A 27,091-nucleotide genomic window follows, 5' to 3' on the forward strand; every position below is an offset into this window, starting at 1 on the left:
ACTCATGTCTTCCAACCCGGCTCCTCTGACTGTTTTGTGTGCGTTTGTTTGACCCTGACGTACAACATGCTGAGTCAGTCTCTACAAAACACACTTTTTTTGCACACTCTGCATCCAAACTGGGTCAGTCTGCTCTCTGCCATGGGCGTTAGTGTTTTGATCAAGGGCACTTCAACAGGTAGTGACTTATCTGTATTGCAGGGATTTGTTCTGTTGTGTCTGTTGTGCTGATGAGATGCAGGAGCGGCTCTGGTCCCCCTAACATGATTAACTATTAAACTATCTAAGTATAATTTTAACTTTTTAAAATAAAAATGAGTTTATAATTATTATTCTATTTGCTATTCTGTGTATTCTGCCCTCCTCAATGTGAGCGTCCAGTTTGACAGGTAGATAAACAGTTTCCCAAGTGAGAGGCGAGTTGCTCGTTCGGGCTGTTTTTTGCCTCCCAAATGAAAACGCTGTAAAACTGAAACATACAAAAGAAAAGATCTGGAAATCAACCATATCAAAATTAACAGTACATTTGAATATGTATTATTTTTATTTCAGAACGACACATTGAAAGCGTAGCATGATGTGCCAAAAACTGGCCTATTAGCTCGATGCTAATACATAATGGAATTCCCCATTATCACGCTAATGAAGATTAACATCAGTAGTGATGTTTTACAGCAGTGAGCCCTTCTTAAGGCTGAAATCCCAGACAGACAAGATGTAGAAATGTTGGGAGACTTTTCACTTGTGGAGCTTCATTATAACATAACTGCTAACAAACCGTTGTGCCGTGTTTGTTGCTTGCCTTCACTACTTACACATTCAAATAAATGCTCAATAATAATAATAGTAGTGTGTTTTGGGTTCCTCTTGACCACTCAAAATTCTGGCTTTTAAAACTGGTTTAAACACATGACATAAAAACTATCCTCACCAAGTAAAGCAAAACAAAGACACTGCATAAATAAATGAAACTGTGTGACTATTTGCAGCAATACTTTAAGACTGAGCAATGAGCAAATCTCCAGTGTGTCCTTGTGCTTAATACATACTGGCACATTCCTCACAAAAGCACTGATGTGCTTACAGCACGAGATCACAACACTGTTCGTGTTTTAAAAGAGCACAATCAGAGTCTGACAGTGAAATCGTTGTCGCACAGCATGTGTCAGTGTGTGTCTACGCTGCGGCTGTGCAGCATTTGAATCATCCAACATTACTGATAACATTTTACATAGAAGTCACACTTCCATAACCAGCACACGTACTGTACGTGTACCTAAACGTAACATATGCTATACATAAATACAAACAAAGAATCCAGACACCAGTAAACACAGTGAATGTACATATTCACGAAGTAGTAACCTTTACCCTCACATCCAATCAGATCTGTGTAGACACTTGATCACACTGTGCAGCAGAATTATCCACCTGCTCTGAGAGATGGGGGCTCCTGATGAATCACACTGCTGCAGCTGTTTGTTTCATTTTCTTTTCACATTCAGCATTACTTCAGTTATTCCTTGTGTTTCTATTTACTTTCTTTCCTTTCACCTCTTGTGGGTTTTTTAAAGTTCTGCAGAAGCGGCAGCAACAATACATCACTACATGGTGATTAGTTGTCATCGCTGCTTCTCACTGCAGCTCAGATTGGCATTGATTAGGTGTCAGTGCCAGAGCTGTGCCCTTGTCATTTGTTCATTTAACACAGAGCGCTACAGAGAGGCCTGACCAGAACCTTTTGTTCCCACTGCTGCAAGGGCAACTAAGCACGGAAGAAGAATGGAAGAAGGAAGAAGAAAATTAGATGATCTAACCGCCATATGAAAATTTACAAAGTTCTTAAGGGTGTCTATTTGTGTTTTGCTTTGATCAAAAGAATAGAAGTGAAGAGGACTTAGCAGATCAATAAACAATAACCATTAATTCACACACATGGCTAGGAAGACCCCTGACAGTAGAATCAATAGATGGAAAATAGCATCAACCACTCGCTGATCTGAAATTACACAGTGAGGAGACACAAACACATAGACTGAAGATCATTTTTCCTGATTTTATGAACACAGTACCAAATGTGTGATACAGTATACAGTATGTATACTTAGCACAAAGCCTAGCTTAGCACAAATAACAGGCTAATTCTATTTCTAATAACACCAAGGCACAAGCTTAAACATAAATCTAATCTAACTTGTTAAGACTGACCCTAATGATTATCCAAACAATAGCTGAATTTAGCTGAGGCAGCAAATACACAGGGAAGTCAGCCTGCAGTGTGTGTTCATGTAGAACACAATAATTCATAAGTGACAGCACAGCTGTAAAACAAGGTAAGGAGTAAATAAAACAGGATGGATGTAGCACAGGGGGAGGGGCTGGAGAGAGAATGGAACAAAGGCATGGTTGGATGGTTGGCCCTTTAAGGTCTGACCCATTAAATAATATGTGTTTATTTTGGTAAACACTTTGAAAATGATCTGAATGATTAAAAAAATGCATAGACTGCACTCCATATATTCTGTGTGTACAATGATATCTATGTAAAATGTGAGTGAGGTGTCACAAATCATATGTTGGCAGGGAATTCAGTTGCACTGGAACAAGTCAGGTCAATCAACAGGATCGAATTTGTTCCACTGTAAGGATTGTGTTGACCCTGAATCACTGCTGGACAACAGAGACAGAAACATCCCAAGGCCTGCGTTTAATTGTTGATAGCATTAAAGGGCATGGTACCACACATTACATTACACTGTTATTTCTCTCCATCCTGTGGGACAACTTAGCACTGAAGCTTCCTTCAACCCCTTGAGAAAATAACAACACACACACTTCAGTACAAGATGTTGTATTGATTAGCACCTGAGTGAGCTGATTGGTCATTTAGATGGGATAATCTACTCCCATTGGGCTGAAAGCAGCCTGGACTGTAATTTCATTCGCCCAAGTGCTCTGACGGGTGTTTTCTAAACGTTTTATGCTTGTGTGCACAGGAGTGTGTGTGCTTGTGTGAGTGTGTGTGTTTGTTGCGGAGGTAAGACCAACTTACCCTCCTCTCCCATGAGAATCACAGAGATACAACACCTGCTCTTCGCTCTCCTTCTTGCTTTCTGCATCTCTCTCATCTGTCTCATTCTGCTTTATTATCCCACTCTTCTCTTATCACAGTTTTAACCAGAGGTGGTAGAAATACTCAAATATTCAAGTAAAAGTGCAACTAATTCCCTAAAACCAAACTTAAAATACATGCTCTGAAATGTACTGAATGTAGAAAACAAAACTAAGAGACTTCTGCCTTCAACCTGATTTATATTTATAGCACAAACCTCAGATATTATTCTGTCTTATTTCAATTTCTAAATAAATTAGGCTAAGTACATAACAGTAATAACTGTTATAGACAGTAAGATGATATATATATCTATGTATATGAGCTTTTCTGCTCCAGCTGTCTAATATAAGATGTATAACTTAGTAGGGTATAGCCATTATTCAACATCCATTATATGGACAGAAAAAAACAAAATAAAAAGTCACAATTCCTAAAATGACTAAATTGAGAATGTGTTATTGCTTCAAACACATTAAATCGTTTAATTGAGTGAAAGTAGTTATTAAGAATTGAAAGTTTGATTTGAACATTTTAACACAGCAGTAGTACTGTGTGATCATTTGTTTGTGATCAAAATAAATGTATTATAACATAAAATGAGGAGTTCTCATTAAATTTGATGAATTTGAAACACGACACAGAATTTTTAATGTGACATCAGCGTGAGAACAGCTGAGATCAGCACCATGGACAGAGGCAATACCAAATGCAATGACCACAATTGACCAGTAGGGGGACAGGCGGTGAGCGTCGCTGCAGAATAAAATAATACTAACATAATACAGGGAGCACTGTGGTGCTACGAAGTCATCCAGATAGGGGAAAGGTGAGCATAGTAGAATTTTAGGATCACAAAGAGATTGACAGAGAGGGACAAAGAGGACAGGAAGCGAGGACAAGACAGAAGGAATGACAGATATAGGGGGGCAGAGAGAAAGCAGCAGTAGAATACAAACCACTGAGCTTCTGGTTACAACTAGATTTTTCTAGTTCTACACACACACACACACACACATACACACCCCCCCACACAATGTAAGTCCGCAGCTGAAACGCACCAATCAGAGGGAAACGTTACACTCTTCTGGTTCCATTTCAGCCAACTGGATGTTATATCTGACCCAGTGGCTTTAATTGTTGTCCTTGACTGTCAGAATCCTGCTATTATGAACATTTCCATTTCATTTTTAATTTGTCATTTATTATATTAGAGTGTAGAGAGTTTTCATTTTAATGTTCATTTTATTATAGAACATGTAATTAACATACAGGCTACTTGTGCCGTTAAAGCCCTGGATCAATAGATTTGTTCTGCTACAGCACAAAAACCATCCCATTCACACAGATCCTCAAGACATGACACACTGACACAAATCATGAGTTAGTTCTGTCCTTGGTGCATTTTCAGTCCCTCTCTCTGCTTTTACTTTCTCTCCTGCCCCCTCTGCATTGTGGTACAGTCCAGTCCTAACCTTTATGCTTGTTCCCATCTCACTCTCCTTTAGCCATCTATCACTTTCTCTCTCTCTTTTCTCTCTCACTGAGTTTCTAGCTCACTTGCTCATTCCATTTGAGGACCATTATTGCTCTGATTTGTCACCACTAATGCAATAATGGCATAGGTGTGCGTGTATGTTCGAATGTGTATGTGTTCTGCATGTGTGCTGACTGCATTTTTGTTCTTGCTCTCTCCCCCTTCTTTTGTAGGAGCTATTATTGCTGAGCTTTATCATCATGTACACAATAAGATAGAGGTTGCGTGTGCGTGCGTGTGTTTGTGAACTGTGTGCTGCTTTGTTGCTGCAAGCCATAACGAAACACTGCATGCATACGTGAGGACACAAACACGTACAACACACACGCTAACACGATCATTAGTCATCGCGTCTCCTACTGAGCTGAGCAGATGAACAACATGCTAGTGACTGAGCTAATTCAACAGCCCACGTCTGAATTATAAAGGGACAGAATTTATCTGAGCATGTCCATATGGTATAACCATTTTTTTCCATGTCACTTGAAATATATCGTGTGAGATGAAAACAAGACCGCAATAGCTGCTTAGTAAGTCTGAAATCATTCTCGAGCTGCTTGCTTTTGCATCTGGTAGAGAGATCTGGTATAAAAAATGTATTTGAATTGAAATAACATTTTATCTGACAGGTGCCAGCCAATCACAAACTAGTATTATCTGTCACCAGTGCAGCTAAAGGTGCTGAAAGTGTATTTATTGTCTTGCAGTTTTGTGTGGGAGGGTTTTTACTCACAGGAACTTCAGGGATGCCAGTCTGTAAAACCTGTGATGAAATCTGTCAGGCTGACTTTAACAAGGGCTTTGATGCTGATGGGTCCTGATGATGCAATGCAATGATATGTATTCTATCACATTTAATGACATCTGCCTATTTTCTGATCAATTATAATTTAATTGCAGATGGTGTTTGCTACAGTGTAAATACACAGTCAACAAATGTTTATGTCATGTTGTTACACTTAGTTAACTGGCTGCTGGTGGTACATACAAATAAATAGACTTTGTTTTAATGCTTGCAAAGAAAACGTTCCTAAAATGTTAAAATTTTCATTTAGAGCAGCTCATTTTTACATCTCACAGGAAAGCTGCTATCTACAGTTTTTGCTTGTTTTGTGTTGTGCTGTTCTCCAGCATTATAAGGTGCTGTGATTCAAATAATCCACATTTTGACTCCAGTATCCTGCAGCTTGCACAAACCCATGTTATCCAAGCGAAAGAGAATAGAAGTTCAGTGAGGAAAGGAAGAGGCGGGCAGCGAGAAAGTCTGAGTGGGTAGAGGAAAACAGCTGGATGGACGGAGGGAGGGGTGAACGGAGGAGGTAATGGAGCAGAAACACATCAAGCTTTAGTCTCGGGGGCAGGACAGCCAGCAGAGAAGAAAGCCACCCCTGTAAACACCAACAGAATGGCACAGCCCACCCGGGAATCATCCATTCAGTAAGTAACAGAGGGGAGCTGGAGGAAAACACAGTAAATGGGTCTAGCTGGGTATACCCTCTGGTTTATTTCTCTCTCTCTTGAGATCTCTAGCTCTTTCACTCAGTATCGTGACCTCTGACCACTTCTCTCTCTCTGGTTAATTCTCCTGCTCGCGCTGTCAGATTCTCTCTCTGGTTGACGGCTGAGTCATTATCTAAGTCTTCCCCCTGATTTCTCTCTTCTCTCAATCCTTTTGTTTTAATCTCTCCCTTCTTATCTTCTTTCATGGTTGTCTGGTGCATTCCGTCTTTTATGTGAAGCTCTTCTTTTCCTCACTCATTCGTCCACTATTTCTTCCTTTGAGTCTCTTTTCGCAGTCTGCATTATTCTCACTGCCATGCACATATTGCTTTACAGATCAATGCATGCCTTACGTCAGTTGGTCTCACACAAGGCACGTGAGCACTTCACTTCACTTCATTTGCATTATGGATATAAATCCGTATTTTTGCATAAAAGTGTGTCTGTTTAACCGTACACATGTTTCTACATCTACATACATATGTATCTTTACAGTACTTTTCTGTGTGTGTGTGTGTGTGTGTGTGTGTGTGTGTGTGTGTGTGTGTGTGTGTGTGTGTGTGTGTGTGTTACATCTTGGTGCCTGTCAGTGTCAGCCACACATACAGGATCTGACAGCTGATTTGCAGGCAGACCACCAACATTTGTCATGGCGACCACAGACGACATTGTCAGGCTGTCAGGAGGGGTTTATTCAGAATGCTGGAGTTATTTGATTTTTTAAATTATATATACTAACATATAATTACATATACACAAGCCTTCACATGACTGATGAATCGTTTACTGTGATAATTTGTATCTTATACAATATGAGCTACATGACTACTCACAGCAGTTTACATTCACACTCTTCACTTTAAACTCCTCATCAACAATGATAATTCAGTTCTAACATATAAAAAAATGTCCAAAAATGTGAATGGACCCTGGTGGAGAGGAAGCACAAGTGCAATTCATCTGCTCTGTTTGCTTTCTGAGAAATAGACATGGAGCGAGTGAATGAAAAGGTGTGAATCCGTGTTCTCTGTCTGTCACGACTCCAAAACACACACAAAGGCACTCACTCATACACACAGACACACACACACCAACTGTGGGAGTAGAAAAGGTGCATCCACTGGACAAGTAAGAGTGGTAGTACTTTAAAAAGAAAAGCAGAAAAAGAAACAGAAAGACATATGAGAAGATTGTGGGAGTCATTCAACCTTTTCACTCAATAATCGATGTGAGTCATGACTGTGTTGTGTGTGTGTGTGTGTGTGTGTGTGTGTATGTGCATGCACTGGGTTTCCCATAAAGAGCAGAATCCCTGTGACTCAGTCTATTATGTGTGTTAGTGTATGAGCCCTAACAAACAAAAACATACACATGTACAATTCATCTCATGAGTCACTAACTTTGGTTAGGTATAAGTAGTAGGTATAAGTAACAGGTTGTCACTGACTTCTAGGTTCGCCTACAAAAATACATCATTCTCATGACAGTCTATAAAAACAGAAAGTGTACTTTTAATCAGAGCTAGAGTTTTGGTCCTTGGTTGCTTCGCGTGCCATAAAAGTAGAAAATAATTACAGAAGTGCAGATCATTCAACATACTAAGTTTTTAAAACTAAGAATTTTTAGATATATGTGGATACCTGCTAAACGTTTAAACACGCACCTATTGGAATACAATAGTATGTTCTAACTGTAGCTAGTAGCTGCTAGGCTAAAGATGCATTGCCCCAAATCTTCATTAACAGCTCTGTATGAGTTGTATTTCTCCCCTGTTTTCTGAGCTAGAGGCTCAGGTTGTACTGACAACATGCCAGCTGTGGATTTCTGATTTTCTGCAGATACAAACTGCATTTCTACTAGTCAACCATTACAGCTCCATCCAGTTTTCACAAAATGAAATCTGCATACAGACTCTGCTGCAACCTCTGGGGATAACAAGCTCCAAGTCGCTTTAAGACACCATTACTCTATTCAGCCATAATGACCCAGAAGTTCAAGCCTCTACTCATATTGCTCAAAAAGGATCCTTCTAAGGCTCAGTAGCAAACTCCATTCCAGTAATAGTCATTTTTGTCTTCATCTCATCTGTGCCCTCAGGCGTCGTCTTGATAAAAACGTGCTCATCTTGTTTTCTATCACTGGCAATTGGCAAAGCTGTTGCTAAAACAGAACTGAAAAGACCATCCTAGTTTTCCATTACACCTCTTCTTGCTGGTTTTGATGTGTGCTGAGCCTCATTTTGGCTCACGATCTGCATCTGTCTCTCATATATCTATAATTTCTGCAAATCAACTTCATTTTGTCTTAAATCTACTTCATCCTACCATCGCAGCAGTAAGTCTTCATGTGCTCCTTTTGACAGTACAGGTGATTTAGAGAAATCTAGATAACACAGTTAAAATAAAATATAGTCATCTAACTAGCTCTTTATATGGGAGTCTGTATATTTCAGGAGTAGATTATATGAGACTCTCCTTTTCTCTCTTGTTTCAACACTTATTTTAAAGGCTTAATCCAATCGAATGCTGCATTTTAGCTTTTGTAGAAAACTCAGAGATGTGTGTTTTTAAATCTCCACAGTCTTGGTTGCAACATTACCAATCTTATAATCATTCGGCACAGCTGCATAGCTAAAGGCATTTTTAAAACGTAAATCCCAGTAGCTTCAGCTTCATGTTCTTTCACAGTTTTTCAGCCCAATGAGGGAATTCCCATCTTCCCCTCAGCAGCGTCACCCCTACACCTTTGGGTTTTCAGAATCACACATTGTGGTTCTTTGGGAGTCTCTTTCAGTGTGTGTGTGTGTGTGTGTGTGTGGGGTGCTGGTAATCAGCTGTGTAGCCCAGGGGAGGGAACAGCTCTTCTCGCTGACCCATTTAAACGTGACATGGTGGAGAGAGTTGGGAAAGTAGGACAGAAAAAAATACAAAAACTTATAGATACTGCACGCAAAAAACTCAGACAGCACACACCTAGGACTCCCTTGAGTTTCTTCTGTACCAAATGAACATATTGATCTGTCTCTCTCCCCACACATTATCCCTGTATGTCAAACGTGTCTTCACGTAGGTGCTTTACCTTCCTCAAGAGATCATAAACTGGTTCAATTGCTTCCATCCCCATTTGTGTATAGTGTATAGTAGTATGTCCCTGTGTGTGTGTTTTTGAGGTTCTCTGAAGGAGGCGCCACTTGACAGCCCCCCAGGAGGGCCATTCTCATGCTTTTACAGCCTCCACTTCAAAATAACACCACTACAACTGATTGCAGGGGGGACAGTAAAACACCTGCTGGTAGAAAAGTACAGTGTCACACACACATGAGGAAATGCAAAGACATAATACTCACGGAGTGGGTTTTAATTCATCACAAAAAGCTGCGAGTGACAATGCAGCAATTTAGCTACACAACACATTTAGCCACAATAAAATGACCACTCTTTACAAATAAAATAAGATATACTGTATACCACCATTGGTAATATTTTCCACAAATAACTTTCTATCTAGAACATTTATAGAGGATGTCCTCTCCTGCAGTCCTGAAAAATTTAGCAAGACACATTTCAGAACTGGATGTTTCCTTGCAAGCAGCCCCAGCCCCTCCTCTGTGGTTTAAATCAGGGAACAAACTCACTGCCCTCTTTCTCATCCTCTCCTGCCTGTGAAGGTTTCTCTGTTGCACCCTTTCCTATCACCACCATGTCTCTATAACATGTAAACTGAGCATGAGCATTTCCAGTGTGTGACTCCGACAAAGTAAGTCAACGGACTGTCATGTTGTGTTATGTTTCATTTCAACAATGTACTGTTGTATACTGTATGTGTGGTTGATCTCTGCAATTTGAAGGTTTAAGCTGTGCAGGAAAAATATGTGGCTTTGCTTTGTAACAAAGTGACTACTTGTAGAGCATGTTAACCAGGAACATGCTAACACTTCTGTAGTCCCATCACAGTAGCTTTAAACATTTCTCCTGTTACATACATTGTGTACTTCAGGAGGTACTTGAGGATGCAACACAGCTGGTAAGCCCTGATGACTTTTCTCTGACCAGCTGATCCCTCAAAGTTGAGCACAACTGACCATCAACATGCATATTAGTCTGTTAAAATTCAAGTTGATTCAGAGCAAAATCCACTCAAATCTAAGTAAATCTAGTAGAGGGGTGAATATTGTATTATAATTTTATAAATAATTATGAATAATTTCATGTCACATCAACATACATTATTACTTCAGTTGAAATATGATGATCATATAATACTATATGCTGAGTTTGGTACATGGTATGATGAAGATATTTTTAGCCTAAAACATGTGGTGGACAAATTCACACATCAAAAACGTGTGTATCATCTACACCAGGTAGTGGGTTTACTGAGGAAACTGCAATAAAAATGAAGCAGCAAACCTGTGTTTTTTCTTTAGCCTCTCAATTTAGAAATCTATTCACTCCTCCATCTCTCTGCCTCTGATCAAGGACTCCCGTGTTTATGGAGGCATAACTAAAGCAATAGAAACAGAGTTCCTATTGTGTGTGTTAGTGTGTGTTTGTAAGTTGACTGAGATGTCTTTTTCCAGCAGAGTTTTATGCTCACACAAACTGTTAGGACTGGAGACACAGGAGATATGACTTAGTAAGAAAAGAGTGACAGAGAGAAAGAGGAAAAGTGGCAGAGTTGAGGCTGTAACTCAACCACACAAGACAACAAAGTGATGAAGGAGAGAACGAGGCAAACATAAGTAAAACAGCCAGCAATACTTGAGGAGAACTGAAAACACAAGAGGTGGAGGGGTGAAATAAGAGGTGAAGAGTGAGATGAAAAGAGGAGTGAATGGAATGAATAGGATAGGAGGAGAAGTGATCGAAGGAGGTGACAGCGAGAGAAGCACGAGGTGAGGTGAGGTGGAAAACGGTAAATAAAAAACAGCCACCATTTATAAAGACGGGTGTGTGTGTGTGTGTGTGTGTGTGTGTGCATAAATGAAGAAACCTCAGAAAACTGGAAGCATTGATTTACATCACAATAAACTTCCCATCAGTAATTTTCTGCACACAGTATGTTAGATATAATAACCTTAAAATACTTAAATATTTAAAGATTAACTGAGAAAACGGGAGCTTCTCTGTCATCATGCAAACAAAGACATCTTCAAATGAGGCCTGCACTTCCCACCTGACTAAACCAAGCGAGACAAACCAAGAGCACCGCCTCAGCATACGTCATCTGCAGGTATTTAAAGAACTGACAAAGATGTCTAGTTAGCACGCAATGCTGGGCACAGACGTCACTTCAAAAAGATTTTTTTTTAAAGTCTTTGTGGGAGACCTATAAAGAGATACAGTATACGGAAAGTAGGTACTTGAATAGTTTGAGATATGTGAGTCAGCTTCAATGAAACAATCAATTTAATATATTTAATGGACTTGACAGATTCAGGACAGAGATACGTAAGCAGAGAAGTTTTAAGTAATTAAACTAACTTCAAACAGTAGACCAAAATGTTCAAGACACATTGAAATATTAAAGGGGTTCCTAATTTTGGCATCACATTGACTCATTTTGAGCTCCCTCACGGAGCCCAGAGTGGTTTCAGGGATCCGCTAGGAACCTGCTGGACCTATTTTTGGGCTCATATTTAATAGTTTGATATCCATAGAATCCATAGATATACAATATTCCAGACAGGCCAGGAGACAGACAGAAAATCAATTAACTTTTGCCAAATGTCTTTAATGCTCCAGAAGAGTATCTGCCCTTTAAAATTCCCATTTTACCTTTCAAAACTGCAACTCGATGCTGTCACCCACACTAGTAGAGTGACAGAACCTGCAACAAACATCATCACAACTAAGCCAAACTGTGAGAGGTGACAGACAGGTCTACCTGTGGCTGTCTGAACTGTCTAAACAAACACCAAACATTTAAAACTTAAAACGCAAAGTGACAGTCCCCAAGAACCCAGTGCATTCGCTTTACAGCTAAAATAGAGTAGCAGATGTTTTATAATATGATTTGAACGACGGATGTAGTAAGTGACTGGCTAAAATAACAAGTAAAAGAAGAAACACAAAATCCAAGAACAGCAAACAGTCACTCGTCTTGCAGTGTTTTAAATACATAATGCATGAATTCTTTAAAAAGTGAGTGGCGTTAGGTGCACTGAATAAGTCAAGAGCTCTGAGAGAGAAAGAGCAAGAGAGGCAGAAAGTGAAGGAGTAAATGAGGGACAGGCTGAAGGTGAACAAAGTTTAGTTTTCTACAACAATGTGAGAACTAAAGACGACTATTTGTGAAACAGAGGACACTGAGAAATAAAGGACAAATGTAATAAAGTGAGGAGGAAGAGAAAAACTTTTTTTTTTTAAATGGGAAAGCTATATTTACTCAGCGACGAGAAAGTTGCTAGTTTGAATCCCGCCTGGGACATTTGGGTGGGAGGAAGAGGAAGGAAAAAAGAAGGCAGAAAGGACGAGATGAAATGAACAGATGGAGAGGAGGCGTGTGCACAGCGAGAGAGAGGAGGAAGAGGAGAGGTGGAGGAAGAGGAGAAGATGGCAAACCGTTGTTTTATTAATTGTAGCGAGATGTCCTGAAGTGCATGAACGAACCAAACGTCCATTAGGGACGTCGTTCCTGCTGCTCTCATCGTCTATTTTTGTTCAGATTTGGTTCTAATTAAAGAACCATGACTCACTCTATCCTTACTTGCTGACTTTGATTCCTTTCTTCTTGCTTTCTCTCCTGGTTCCTGACCCTAAGGTACACCTTACAAATCTTTTTTTACTGCTTTTTGTTTGACTTATTTCTCGAGGACCAGAGCTCGTTCTTAAATTCAAGCACTAGCAACTTATCTTGGCGGAAAAAAAAAACAACTTTATATACTTTCAGTCATTACTCATCCAGCACAAGTCAATTATGTTGTTGATGTTACTGCAGACTCACTCCGAAAAATACTCGATACTATTTACTTATAACATTATAACATTTAGAGAAAAAAATGATCAGATCCTCCCTGCAAACGGCTTGGATGGACTCGTATGTACAACAGGTCAGATTCATTTTTAAGACCTCAATCATACTGAGACTGCTTATTCCCCCCGCACATCATGTTTTTGTTTTTTTTTCATGCAATTTAATATTGAATTTATATACACCATCAACATGTGTCCAACACGTCCATATTAGATCAGACCAATGTATGTTTACTAACAGGCTACGTACCACAGGCTTTTAAGATTGATGTAGTCAAACCTCTACTCAAAAAGCCTAACCTGGATTCAGGGGTTTTAGCCAATTATGGACCAATATCCAATCAATCTGCCCTTTATCTCTAAAAAATCTTGAAAAAGTAGTTTCAACCTTGCTTTCACAGTGGTTGTTTTATGTTGCCTGCAGTTCTTTTCTCTCCTCTTTCCACTCACCCCAACCAGTCGAGGCAGATGGCCGCCCACCCTGAGCCTGGTTGTACTGGAGGTTTCTTCCTCTAAAGGGAGTTTTTGTCACCTAGTGCTGCTTAAGTGGGGTTGTTGGGTTTTCTATATAATTCATATACAGTTATATTTTGTAAATCCTTAAACCTAAATACACTGTAAAGTGCCTTGTGATGAATTCTGTTGTGATTTGGCGCTAGACAAATGTGAAATAAACGAAAATAAATTTAAACTGAACACGTGTAAAGTTTGGGAATTGGACACACTGCTTCTTTCTTGCTGTACTATTTTCAGATTCTGACCAACCGCAAGAAAATGTTGTGACAATCAAACACAAAGTGTAACTAGACTGATTCTGGCCGCTCTCATCATCAGCTTGAGGTGTTTGAATCACAATAATCCACTTCTCTCCCGTCATCAAATCAACCCGCGTTTGTGTGCTCACGAGAAAGTGTGTGTGTGTGTGTGTCTATAAAGTTCAGTGTAATTATAACTTACTAACATCTAATCTTGAGCATAGTAACGCACATGGGGGGACATAATGTATGTAATCTGTTTGGCATGTGTGTGTTTGTGTGTGTGAGTTATTCGCCGTGGCTGTGAGAGACTCGATGCACATTAAACAGGCTGTTTGAGGGTTTTAGGTTTAAGGTAGTTTAGGGTTATGTTTTTATTTATGATGGTTTAGATTAAGGTTAGTGGCCAGGGAATGTACTTTATTTCTTCATTTGATGTCTTCTCAACTATAGAAAGACCAACATATAATGAGTATTGTGGGGACTTACCTTCCTTTTGGGAACAAAGGAGTGAAGCGTTTTAGTCAAGTGAAAACCTGAAGAGTTTCAGGTTAGATTTAGGTTAGGACGAGAGACAGGTGGTTGACATCACAGTGATGTCAAAGTAATGTACAGATGGAAACACAGTTGTGTGTGCGTGAGAGAGACTGGGTTTTGCTCTCTGACCCTGCAAAGCTAAATCAGACTCAGGTCATTACATTTCAGCTGCAGATGCAAGTTTGCAACATTTATTTGTCTGATGTTGACTAAATGTCACAGTTTATGAAACATTATGCAGCTTCTGCCTTTTGTTAAAAATTTCTTCTGGCTTTTTCCTCGCTCCATTAGCTTGTGCCTCAGTGGGTGTCTGCTCTCTGTTCATCAATTTGCAGATTGTTATTCTCCGATTTATTTATTTATTTATTTTTGCCAGTGGAAAAGAAAGCAGGACAAATGAGGAAGCGAAGATAACAGAGAGAAGAGAGAAAATGGAAAAAGGTAAAGAAAGAGAACACACGCAGATGAAGATAATAAACAATGATACTAAAACTGGCTCCGCGCCATTAACCAGAAACCTATATCAATCATCAACACACTCATCATTAACCTTTTGACCAGTGTGACACTGCTTGACTGTCAGAATGAGTGAGAAGACAGAATAAAAATAAACTCATCTCAGATCCTTGATTTGATGTTGGTGAGTAAATTATACAAGATGCTCTGATGTAGTTTTGGCTATGCAGGTCTATTGAAGGACTCACCTTCATGGCATCCAGCCTCCCAACTGGAACACCTTTTAACATGTATCACTCATAAACTAATCCTTATGCACGCATTCTTTGTAAAAGTGAACACCTGGTCCAACTAAGTGACTGAGTTTCAGTAGGCAACACACACAAACCACCCACATCTGCGCAAACACAGCTACGAAGATTAAATGTCACAATCCCTAATCATTTCCCTTCAGATGTGCAGTCGCACACAAACACAAACGCAAGCTCACACTCACATACTCACACACTCACACACATCCAGGTGGACCGAGTGATCTTAATAATTGTTCCGACAGCAGTGGGGACAGCTGTGAAAGCCTGAACGACAGTCTGGACAGAGAAATGGCCTCATTCACTCATTCACTAAGAGCTGTTTATACAGTGTTTGCATGTGTATGTGTGTGTGTGTGTGTGGTCAGTCAGACCTCTGACCTTTGTATCTGCGTTATTCTTTTTAATATGTTGAAGCCAGAACTCAGATTAGCACATCAACTATACATTGTCATACGCGTGTGATTTAATTAAACAAATATGACTGCCTCATTATGTTCTCTTAAAATAACTCAGACAAAAAGGCTGAAGGAAAGGCCGACTGATAAGAAGAATGAGGAGGGTGAAGACAGAAGAAAGAAAATATGACATTAGGAAAAGAGAAGCAAAGAACCATCAGGCAGGAATAAAGTTGGAAGGTGGAGGGAATAGATGAAGCAGGAAAAAGCGTGTGGCTTTTTACTTTTCTCTTCCAGGAGACACTGCCTCCTTGTTACATATTTAATTTCTCTCACTGTTTATATAGAGAAAAAAAAAAAACCTTCTGCTGAATTATTGATAAATCAAATGAGCGCTACAGTCAATGTCTCTCCATCACACAGTGTTCGTGTTGGTCGTCTTCACCGCTTTGTCAGACACGTTCATTTTTCAGTAAAGACACATGGTTGTATCCTGTCAGAGAGTTTGTTCCAGTTCACAAGTGATTTGCTGAAATAAAATATACTAAAAGTATGAAGAAGAAGAAAAAAATGAGTGTAATTGTTTCTGGGCTCGTGTGCTACAATACCAGAACACTGGAAATGTTTAATTTTCAATCCACAGCAGCCTTAGTGCCCTTTATCGGTCAAAAAACGCTTGTGATCTCATCGCTCCTGTGTTGTCATCTTCCCTCCTCCCCCTCTTTGCTTAACTCACTCTATTTCTTCCTCCTTTTTCCCTACTGTTCTACTTACTGTCTAGTGTGTGTGTGTGTGTGTGTGCTTGTGCATGAGAGTGCAAAGTGTGTTATCTTCCCTGTGGAATGGTGGCTGCATGTGATTCAGCTCTACGTGTCTGGTTTCCCCTCAGCTCTATTTCCATCTGTTTCCACCAGTTCTTTGCTCTATATCTTTCCTCACATTTGTCTTTTTATTCATTTGTGATCCATCCTTCTTCATGGCTTCTTGACCACAACTTCACTAAAACACTTGTGAACTAATAAACTGTCACAACCATCTTTCTCTAATATTACTGAAATATGTGGTGGTCAAAATTGTAATTTTCATATTTTGACATTTCTCTCTATCACCTCTGTTCCTGTTCCTTGTAGAGAGCCACACGCCTTAACCTACACACACAATGTCGTATTTTGATCTGCATGTGTGTAGCAGTTTTACTGGCAGTGGTTTCTCATGATCTAGATAACATTTTGACCCTTTCTTTCTCTTTGCAGTGTGTTTGTGTGTGTGTTTATCACTGTCCTATACAGAGCAGTAGCAGTAGTTATATAACCCTGGATATTATCTCTAGGTCTGCCTTATAGAGCAGTACATTACAGTACAGTACCATGAATAACAATACTCCCCAAAGACCCCAAAGGCATCACACGGCCTCAAAATAATTACAAGTCTTTCTCAATCTGCCTGCCTGACTGACTGGGTGACTTATATGCATCCTTGTTTCTTTCTGTCTTTTCTTTCATCAGTTTCTTCCATCAATTCTTCATCATTCTGGACCTCTGCATTTACAGACTATTAATTAATTTACTTAATTACTTCAGCTTTTTGACTTCCCAGCATTGTTATGTACACATCGTGACAAGAAAAAGTCTGTGAACCTTTTGAAATTTCATGGTTTTCTGAATTAATTTGTTTTTTATTATGATCTGGTCTTTATCTAAGTCCAGAGCATTAACAAATACTCAAAAAAGAAATTTTGATCTCTCATGTCTTTATTGAGAACAACCATAAGAACCTCACAGTGGTTGTCTATAATAACTTTTTATTTTCTTTCCCTTCTTTCTCTCCTCATACTTCATTTTCTTCCTTTCTTGCTTGCTTTTCACACATCTTCCCTACATACACCTATCATTTTTTCTTTCTTCCCTTGTTTGTTGCTTCAATCTCTTTTTATTTCAACCTTAAACCTGTGTCTGGATTAAGAAATTGGGAGGTGAGCGAGTGCTAGGCCTTCACATTTCTTTCATCGTAGCATGAGCAGAATCACTTTGGAAGGAATAAAGAAAACATAACTGAAAATGATGTCCGTGTTTTGTGATTCTGCTTCTTTGCTCTTTCTTTACCTTTTGCCTTAGCTTTGCCTCTTCATTATTTTTATTTTCTAACTCTCTTCCTTCTGCCTTTTTTAACCTTCCACTCTAATGCTTTCTTCCCCTCATCTATCTCCAGTTCATGCTTATTGTATTTCCCGCCCTGAATATTTGTCTTTTTACTTTGCCCTTCATCTTTCATTCTTGCCTTTTATTCTCCTTTGTCTTAAGAACCAAGGATCCTTGAAAGAAAAACACAAAGCACAGCTTGTTCAGTCCCTCTTTTCTAAAAACAGGGCTTTATCCATGTAACAGTGAAACTCACAAAGCAACTTGTGAATGTTAGTTTGTCTTTTCCATGCATAACAACTTTGTACATATTATGGCACTGAATTAATGGATGGCTCTGACAACGATGATTATTTTCATCACTAATGATCACTTTAGATTATACCACAAATGACCCTAACCCTAACATACAAATACAAATGATTATTCAGAATGTGTCCTCCAATTAGCAGGATTACTAATCTCTCCTAATTACTAATCTCATTTGTAGAAATGTGTGTCAAATACAGACCACTAGGACAGAGGAGAGGGGAGAGAATGGTGTTGACCTGCATTTTCTGTTTGTTGCTGGAATAAAAAGAGATGTACAAATGATTTTATGCATTTAGTGCTCCTGGTTGTGCATATTTATGTTTGTCTTGAAAACTTTAGGTGTTCTAACTTTTTTCTTTGTTCACAGCCCATTAGTGAGATGACTTGTTTTGTAAGCATTGTTTGCCTAACTGTAGCATTTGTGAATAATTTATATCAAAATCAAGGCAAATGAACAGAATAAAGAATAAGGAATAATATGAATATGAATATTATCAAAAATACTGTGAGCATGATTGTTAATATTGAGTTAGTTAAACTAATGAATGCGCTTAAGTTTTATTTTACGCTCAGTTGCCTGAATAGGGATAGGAAAAGTAATGAAAAGCATGGTAGCTACTGTTCACCTTAAACAGTAGGTACCACAGGAAGATGGAAATAGCAGAGCAGCCTGTAGCTTAAATCAGACCTGAAAAATAGCCATAAAAGACACATGGTAATAAAAGAAAAAGAATAGTGTAAATACAAGGATGAGTGGTTCTGGTCCAGCTGTATCCACACAGTCAAAAGCAAGTCCAACAGTGGAATGAATAGCTTTCTCTATTTGTGCTGAATGGTATTGATTGTCTGGGAGAGGATGAGCTTGGTGAGTGAGTGTGTGTGTATGTGTGTGTGTGTGTGTGTGCAGTTGAATATGTGAGTAATATTCCTCTTACCTCCTCCAGATGTGGCGTGGGGTTGAAACCGCACAGGTTACACACTTGGCTGTGACACTGTGTACAGGTGTTGTAGTTGGGTGGGTCGGAGCTGCCGATGTTCAGCTCTGTTTTACAAAGGGGACAGTTCACTTTAGGCTTCACAGGCTCTGGAGCGGGGACATGAGCTGCCACAGGCTCCTGTTTCTGAGGCTCTTTCTGCAGTTGTTGTCCTTTCTGATGATGCAAAGGTGACTGCTGTTGATGGGGCATGGTGTGCTGCTGTTGCTTCTGGGTTGGTGCATGCAGTCCACCCATCTGGGAACCCCCCATTTGACTCGGCGCATGAGGACCCCCCTTTTGACTCGGTGCATGGGGACCCCCCATTTGACTCGGTGCATGAGGACACCCCATTTGACTCGGTGCATGGGGACCCCCCATTTGACTCGGTGCATGGGGACCCCCCATTTGTCGTGGTGCATGAGGACCCCCCATTTGACTCGGTGCATGAGGACCCCCCATTTGACTCGGTGCATGAGGACCCCCCATTTGACTCGGTGCATGAGGACCCCCCATTTGTTGTGGTGCATGAGGACCCCCCATTTGACTCAGTGGATAAGGGCCTCCCATTCCAAATGGTTTGGTGCCAGCAGCCCCTTGCTGTTGCTGCTTGTTGTCAGGTGGTGCATTGCTGAATACCACCTTGCCTCGTGCAGGACTTGGCTGGGTGGACGTGGTAGGTAAGGGGTCAACATTGATCAGGGTACTAGCCTGATTGAGCAGTGATGCTCCAAAGCCAAACAGTTTGGTCAGGCCATCTTGGGCAGAAGGTGGGGCTTGACTCTGAGGCCTGTGGGCTGGGGAGGAACCAGCACTTCTGGTATGGTCATGGTTCCGGGCCGTTGGTTGGTGCATTGGAGAACCACGTCCCAGATCAGGCTGGGAGGGTGCCTTAGTCAAACCAGGAAGGGGTACAGCACCAGGGTGGGGTATCCGTGGACCCTGGCTTTGGCCTCCTGTGGGACCTCCAACAGCTCCTGGAGCTCCAGGACCCCTCTGAGAATACGGGTCGGACCTCATGCCCTGCTGAGAGGGCCCTGTCTGAGTCTGGGGGAAACCAGGACCTTGGTGTCTTTGCAAACCTGGGGAGGTGTGAGTCTGTAGCCCTGGCTGGGAAAGCGGGTAGGTCTGACTTTGAGACTGGGGATACTGCTGTGACTGGGAATAGGGCTGGGTTTGGCCATAAGGCTGAGACTGAGGCTGCTGCTGATGCTGATGCTGGGCAGGCTGACTATGTGCCAAAGGTTTGGCCTGTGCTGCCGCTGCCGGCTGTGTTGGCTGAGGTGGGGGCTGCTGAGGCTGGACAATGGGTTTGGCTTGGTGGGACGGAGAATGAATCTGCTGTTGGCTCTTAGAGCGAGGCGTGGTCATATCAATGCCAAGAGCTCTCTGCATCTGACAATTTAGACACAGCCACTCCTGGACCTGAACACAGAAAACAGACAGATTTGATGTTAGATTTTTCCCCTTGGAAAAATCTTTTGCATGGTGTTACACATTTCCTCAATAAGCTTGATCCAACATATTTACAGTAGACTGAGTAAAATATTTAAACTCAAGACAGTATCAATACACTGGAAGTACTTTTTATATTCTTGAATGTAATTTATGTGCACACTTTCCTGGATTTCAATCTGACATTTTAAGTATCACTGATATTGCTATAGAAATGTCACTGAAGCAATGAAACCATGTAAAAGAAAAACAAACAGAAGGACAAAAAGGGACAAATAAAGGAATTCCTGTAAATGTAGAGGACAGTATTAAAATAAAACATTACTGTGATTCATCCATCTTCCTTTTCAAAGCTTATTACTATTGATTACTTTAAATATCACTGCTGACTCAGATAGGATGGACCAGTGACTCTTATCATCCAAACCACATGGACACCAACTTCAAAGGTGCACATGAGAGAGGGAATGCATTAGGATGGCTACACATATGAGTATGATCCATCTTTCTTGTCACAGAAAACAGAAGTGCAGAGAGAATAGTAGTAATCAACCAGAAATAGAGGCAAAGAGAGGTAAATCAACCACAAATTGACTGCAGCGCTGAGTGATTGCTGAGCCGAAACCGCAGCCTGAGTGAAAAGCATTACAGGCACACACATAATTCCACACGGGTACACAGGTATGCACACGTACACACAGAAATCAAGTGCAGACATATGCGACACACAAACAGACATAATATGATGCACACAGTCAGATGAAATGAAAACGCAACACCCTTCAGCATCTAAAAATAAAAATAAAACATCACCCCTCCTCCTCTGCTCCTGTCTTCCTCCTTCCTTCTCTTCTTCCTTCAGATGAGAGCTGATACTCCCTTGTGTCCGGACCTTGCTTGGCTCTCTAATTTCTCCCGACTGTAAAAAAACATACAGCTTCTGTCTGAGCTGTGTCAACCTGCTCCTGTCCTGTCTGTTCTACTGTATCTTTGCATCCACTACTGCAACCTAGCTGCCACAAACAGTGCTATTTTAGCTCATCTGCAAGTAGAGCAAAGCTAGTAAGTCTCTGCACGTTCCCATTTCCTTCCCACAATGCAATGCGCAAATGCACTGTATCACCCTGCTCGGTATCCAGTAAAATCCCCTTAATTTCTTTTCGAGGTGCTACAGGAAAAGGTGGCTCCTTGAATTTAAGGGAAATGTGTGGAAGCACAAGGGAGAGGAAAGGAGAAAAAAAACTGCCTCAATTACGTATCCTAACTAAGCAGTTCCTCCCACTGTGCTATCCCAGCCTGCTTTGCTGTCTGGCATTTTCTAGCTTGACAGCTTTACTGATCCCATATTCTGTTAACTCAGCGGCTACAGCCACTGCTACAATCTGACATCCTCCTTTTCTCCCCAACATATTCTCTTTGTAGCTATCGTTGCTCTTCTCCCTGTTTTTCTTCATCTTCCCACCCCCTCTATGTGTTCCGCTGCATTTTTCTTTAACCCCATTTTTCTGTTCTCTCTCTGATCAGGTTGAAAATGTAGGTCTCATGCCTTGGACAGCTAAAGTGGAAGGAGATTTGAAAGTATAATTTTACTGTGCGGGCTCCTCCCAAGTTGTGCTGCCATAATTACATCTGATGAAGATGACGAGAGGAAAGTGAAGAGGGGTTGATATGAGGAAAGAGAATTGGGGTGTTTGATTTTAATGAGTCCATCTATCCATCTGTGTTATAACCGGCATCACAACAGAAGCTTGAAGGAATGAAGAACAGAGCGAGGGATGGAGGAGATGGAAAGGCTGCAAACAGTGAAAGGAAAGGAGTCAGCAGTTTTTTTTTTTTAATCCAGGCAGCTCTTCAGCTCTCTCATGTTGAGCTTAATCAAAAGCACAGCATCACAGAAAATTCACTTCTTCTCTGCTGTGGTTAAATCTAGTGGATTCTTTCATCTTAGTACTGTTGCTAACCGAGTAGGAAGGGTTGTGTGTGGGCAGAGAGGGGTTTGAAACAGTCATTTAAAATAAGAAGGAAAAATAATGTTTCTTTATCAAATCTAGTGATCAAGAACAGGAGATATGCTTTAGATTTGACATACTAAAATTTTGTAAAAAAATCCCCATTATTCGGAATGATTGTGAACAGTTGGTCCATAGTGGCTGGATAGTGTAGTGGTAAGATCACTGCCCTTCATGCAGAAGCACCCCAGCTGGCTCCTTACGCTTACCTTGCCTTTGCCCTGTACCTCACTTGTAAGTCGCTTTGGATTAAATCTAAAATGTACTAAAATGTAAAATCTAAGTCCACAATAATGTCCACAAAAATTAGTGTATTGGGATGTTGGCAAGAATCCGGCTAAAGTCCCTAAAGATATACTGTATGTGTGTATTTCTGCATGTCTAAATAAGTAGGTTTCATTAAAGGGTGAAATTTTATTGCTGTTAGTTTATTGTGCCAAATACACACAGAATTGACTGATACATACGTGGTTTCAGGCTCCTGAAACCTGGTTTTTGTATCACCATTTCCTAGCTGGTGCTAGTGGTAGTGTCTTTCCTTAATCGTTTGGCACCTATCATGTGCAAATCATGCACACCACTTGGTATACGCTAAGCATTTCCTTGGGTATTTACAGTTATTACACCTGTCGATCATGGACAACATTCAGTTTTTCCCTGCTGAGTCGAGCCTAGTCCACCTCGACATTAGAATCACCTCAGTGATTCAATGTTTAATGGGAAAGTACTGTTTACTGATGGAGCTGAATGCCCCAGTCTTCCTCTAAAGTGAGTGCAGGAATCACCTCATGTTATAGCCTATTTGGTATTGTCTGTGTGTGATTCTTATTACTCCCAGTCATTTTGCATGTTGTGTGTCAGCCAGCTCAGGCAATCTTCAGGCCTGTGGAAGTTATTACCAGAATAAATGGCTGCAAATGTCTTTTCTGAATAGAGGAAAATGAACCCTGACAATCTCCAACAATGCTGAGTCTACACTCTTCAGCAGGAGGAAATGTAGAAGAGATGAAAACCAGCACACTAGTTCACAAGCTGGAAAATAAGTCCGCACTAAATAAATTTAATTCTATTTCTGCTTGTCTTTGTATAACCGTGTTTGGCGCTTTAACATATATACACATAGAATAATAGTTTAAATTAGCATGTAGCTTTACATGTTATGAGTGGACTAATTGTTTTACTTGAGACTGATTTGGGGATAATAATTATTTATACTGAACAGTTTCAAATTGTAATTGATAATATTATATTAGAATATAAGATTCTTCTCTACTATTCCCAAAACTACTACTTGTTCCCACTGTGTACCACATTTGTGCTTTTGTAAAAACAATATATTTTGTGCAACTCTGATTTAAAACGAGTAAATAATAAATCCCATTTACAAAAAGATAAGACCAAACCAAACAAATAAATTATGCATTTTTATGGATTAACCACCTGTAAGTACATAAAATGGTTAAAATCTTCTGCACAGTTACCAGCTACTGCTTTTTGCTTTACACCAAGTTGCTAGGTAACAGAGATTTTGGAGCTTATTTTTCGAACAAACCTGAACTATAATTAACCATTTATGTTATTAGCAGCTTCAAATTCAACACTGTTTAAAATACATTTCGCTTACTTAGTGGTGCTTAGTACTTCAGTGTGAGTAAAGATTTTGAAATGGAACTTTTACTTGCATTTGCTTGAACTTTTAATTAAACATTAAATTTGTGTACTTTTACTCAACACTTTCATAAGCTGCTACTCCATGTGTTCTGATAAAGATATTAGTCCTTACAGAGCAGGAGATGGAGAGTATCGGATTATAAAAGTGACAGCTGCAGGTTTCATACACAAAGACACACAAAGCAAGATGCAAACACCTCTGATGTGCATTAGTTTATACAGTACACACAATGTACTGTGTGCAAATTCATTGTCATTCTATATAGGTGTGACTAAACTGACTAATTCCCAACTCTAACCTAACCATAACCTGATTTGACCCTCAAAAATGTCCTCACAACAATGGCATTGAACAATAATGTGCACAGACACACACACACTTACTTTAGGCCATAACTGCAGCGTCTCATCTCCAGCTCCTCCTAAGAAGCTCAGTACCTTAAACCTTGAGGACTCTGATTCCCGTTTTCCTTTTTTGATGCTTTCGCTCTTATGTCTCTGCAGACACCTCTCCATTTACTTTTCCACCCACACAAACATTCACCCCTCGAACAAACACAGCTAACCACCTAATCTAACACAAACACACACATTTGAGCTCCCTATTGTAAAAATCATTAACCTGGAGGTCAGGTCTATCTATTCAAGAAGCTGAACTATGTCTGTATTGTGTCTCTCTCACATGGACACACAAACACACACACACACACACCAGGATGAACCTTCAATTGGATTCATTCCACCAGGTCTACAGGTGTTAAACAGTTGAACAGATGTTGAAACACAGACAGAGAATTGCATTTGAGTTTGGTGATCAAACTGAAACAGATACTGCAGCTGGTAAAAGATCTGCACCCTGCAATATAAAACTACAAGGAGTGGAAGAGTGGGAATGTGTTTTATAATCAATAAATAAAGCTGTGAAAAAGGGAACAATGACAAGTGCTCTTTTTGATTTTTATGGTGTCACTACAACCTCTACATTATAGACTGTTCATAATCAGAGATGGTAAGTACATTTACTCTGTAAGTGCTGTAATATAAAGTACGATTATGAGGTACTTTACTGGAGTATTTTCATTTTTACTTCACTACATCTATTTTAAGAGAATTAATAACTAGTTACATTTTGCACTTTAAGATTCTTAAAAAAAAACTAATGCATGATTTATGTATTAACCCTTCTGTCACTATATAATGTGTTTCCCCCAGTTATTTTACTATCATATCCATCAACATACACTGTTTTCTTATCAGAGTACTTTTATTTTTGAACTTTAAGTAAGATTAAATGTACTTTAATTAAAAAATTAAAGGATATCTCTACTTCTGGTGGTGATTTTTTTTCAAGGCAAATACTTTTACTTGAGTATTGAGTTTGTGTACTATATACACCTCCTGTCAATTGTATTAAATCATACACATTTTGTGTCTACTTTGTCATATGGTTGTAGTAAACAATCTGGTTCTACAATATTAGGATATGCAGATTAAAAACAGTAATTAAAAACATCAAGTAATAGTCTGTAACATCATGTTTTGTCATCTTTGGTACACCGCTGTGACTATGACATGAATCAAGGCATTTTTATTAACTGCCTTTACAGACTGCCAGAGCGAAGACTGAAACAATTAAATGAATTCAACTATCAACTATCAAATATCTCTATAGCTGGAATATTACACTTATATCATGCAGCTCAGAGTACAAGTGGTGAGTTCCATGCAGCATAGTTCACTTGGACTCTAATCTAATTTGTCATTAATTAGCCTTGAGATGCTGAAAGAGGAGAGGCGGTGGGAGGACCAACATCCAATCAAAGAACTAAAACAGCAGAGCGAAGGAAATCTTTGAGTTTCTCTTCCTGTCTTTTTCATTTTGATCATTGGTCATTTCTTCCTACTTACTACTAATTTAAAAAATGGCTGACAGTCAACCTAACCTAGTTTTGATTTCCACTCCATACTGGAAGTACAATATGAAACTACATGGAAGCAATTATAATTGTAATTATAACAAAACGAAAACAAATAAATATCTTTAAACAATTAAATGAAAACCAAACATAAATATGAAAAAGAGGAATATCATTTTCAGTTGTGCTCCAACATCATGGTACAGATGGATGATTACTGATAACCAGTATTCATACCCTCATCTTTATGCTCTTTTCATCTCACTCACCATCTCCCTGCAAACTCCGGACAAGCGGCCATTGACTTTTTAAGAGAGAAGCAACAAAGAGTAAGTCTGACACTTCCACAGTTTCCTGTGGCTGCTTGGATACAAACCTAGCTACACTCAAAACACACACATGCAAAGCGCACGGTGACCAGATGTCTACATAAAATATTCATGCCACAGATCTCCAAACACTACAAGTGTTGAACAGGTGTTAACGTAGTTACAGAGAAACCTTGAGGTGCTTCACAACATCTTCTGTAGTTACTTCAGCGAACATTTTAACTTTGCATTTTAGTCAACACAAGAATGAACTTCACACTACATCCTAACAACACACTAGGCTGTGTTGTTACAACTACGTGTAGTAAACCTGGAGACAGTGTCCTTTCACCATGATAATATAGGCACAGTCCTGTTCTGCTGCCAGGTCTATTGGAGCATTTGGGTGATAAATATGTTATACAAGGGCACCTCAAAAGATTTAATTGACCCCTGCATTAAAACACCGTACAGTGGTTTCTCCTTTTATTTGATTACACATGCACAAAGAGACTTGAGTTTTGCTACATTAGCATACTCGGTTTAGTGTGTCCTTAATCATATAAGCTGCAGGTGAGGTTTTTGTCTCTTACTCATTACTTATATTATGACTTTTATCATTTCAAAGTATTATTATTATTATTATTATTATTATTATTATTATTATTACATTGATAGTATATACATTAATATGAGGCAATGAAGCCTAGAGAATGTACAATTTATTG

At 39.7% G+C, this 27,091-nt stretch overlaps 1 protein-coding gene across 1 annotated transcript in view; it reads right to left on the bottom strand.

Annotated features, from left to right (window-relative positions):
- The window catches only part of bsna (bassoon presynaptic cytomatrix protein a), a 105,749-nt gene that overhangs the window by 41,127 nt on the left and 37,531 nt on the right, over positions 1–27,091 (bottom strand). The window contains exons 4-5 of the mRNA XM_026367009.1: positions 19,425–20,429; positions 18,966–19,262 (exon numbers count right to left, since the gene is read on the bottom strand). Of these exons, the coding sequence (XP_026222794.1) occupies positions 18,966–19,262; positions 19,425–20,429 (1,302 nt within the window). The remainder of the gene's footprint in view (positions 1–18,965; positions 19,263–19,424; positions 20,430–27,091) is intronic.

Source organism: Anabas testudineus, chromosome 7 (genome assembly GCF_900324465.2).
Source record: "Anabas testudineus chromosome 7, fAnaTes1.2, whole genome shotgun sequence".
NCBI classification, from domain to species: domain Eukaryota; kingdom Metazoa; phylum Chordata; class Actinopteri; order Anabantiformes; family Anabantidae; genus Anabas; species Anabas testudineus.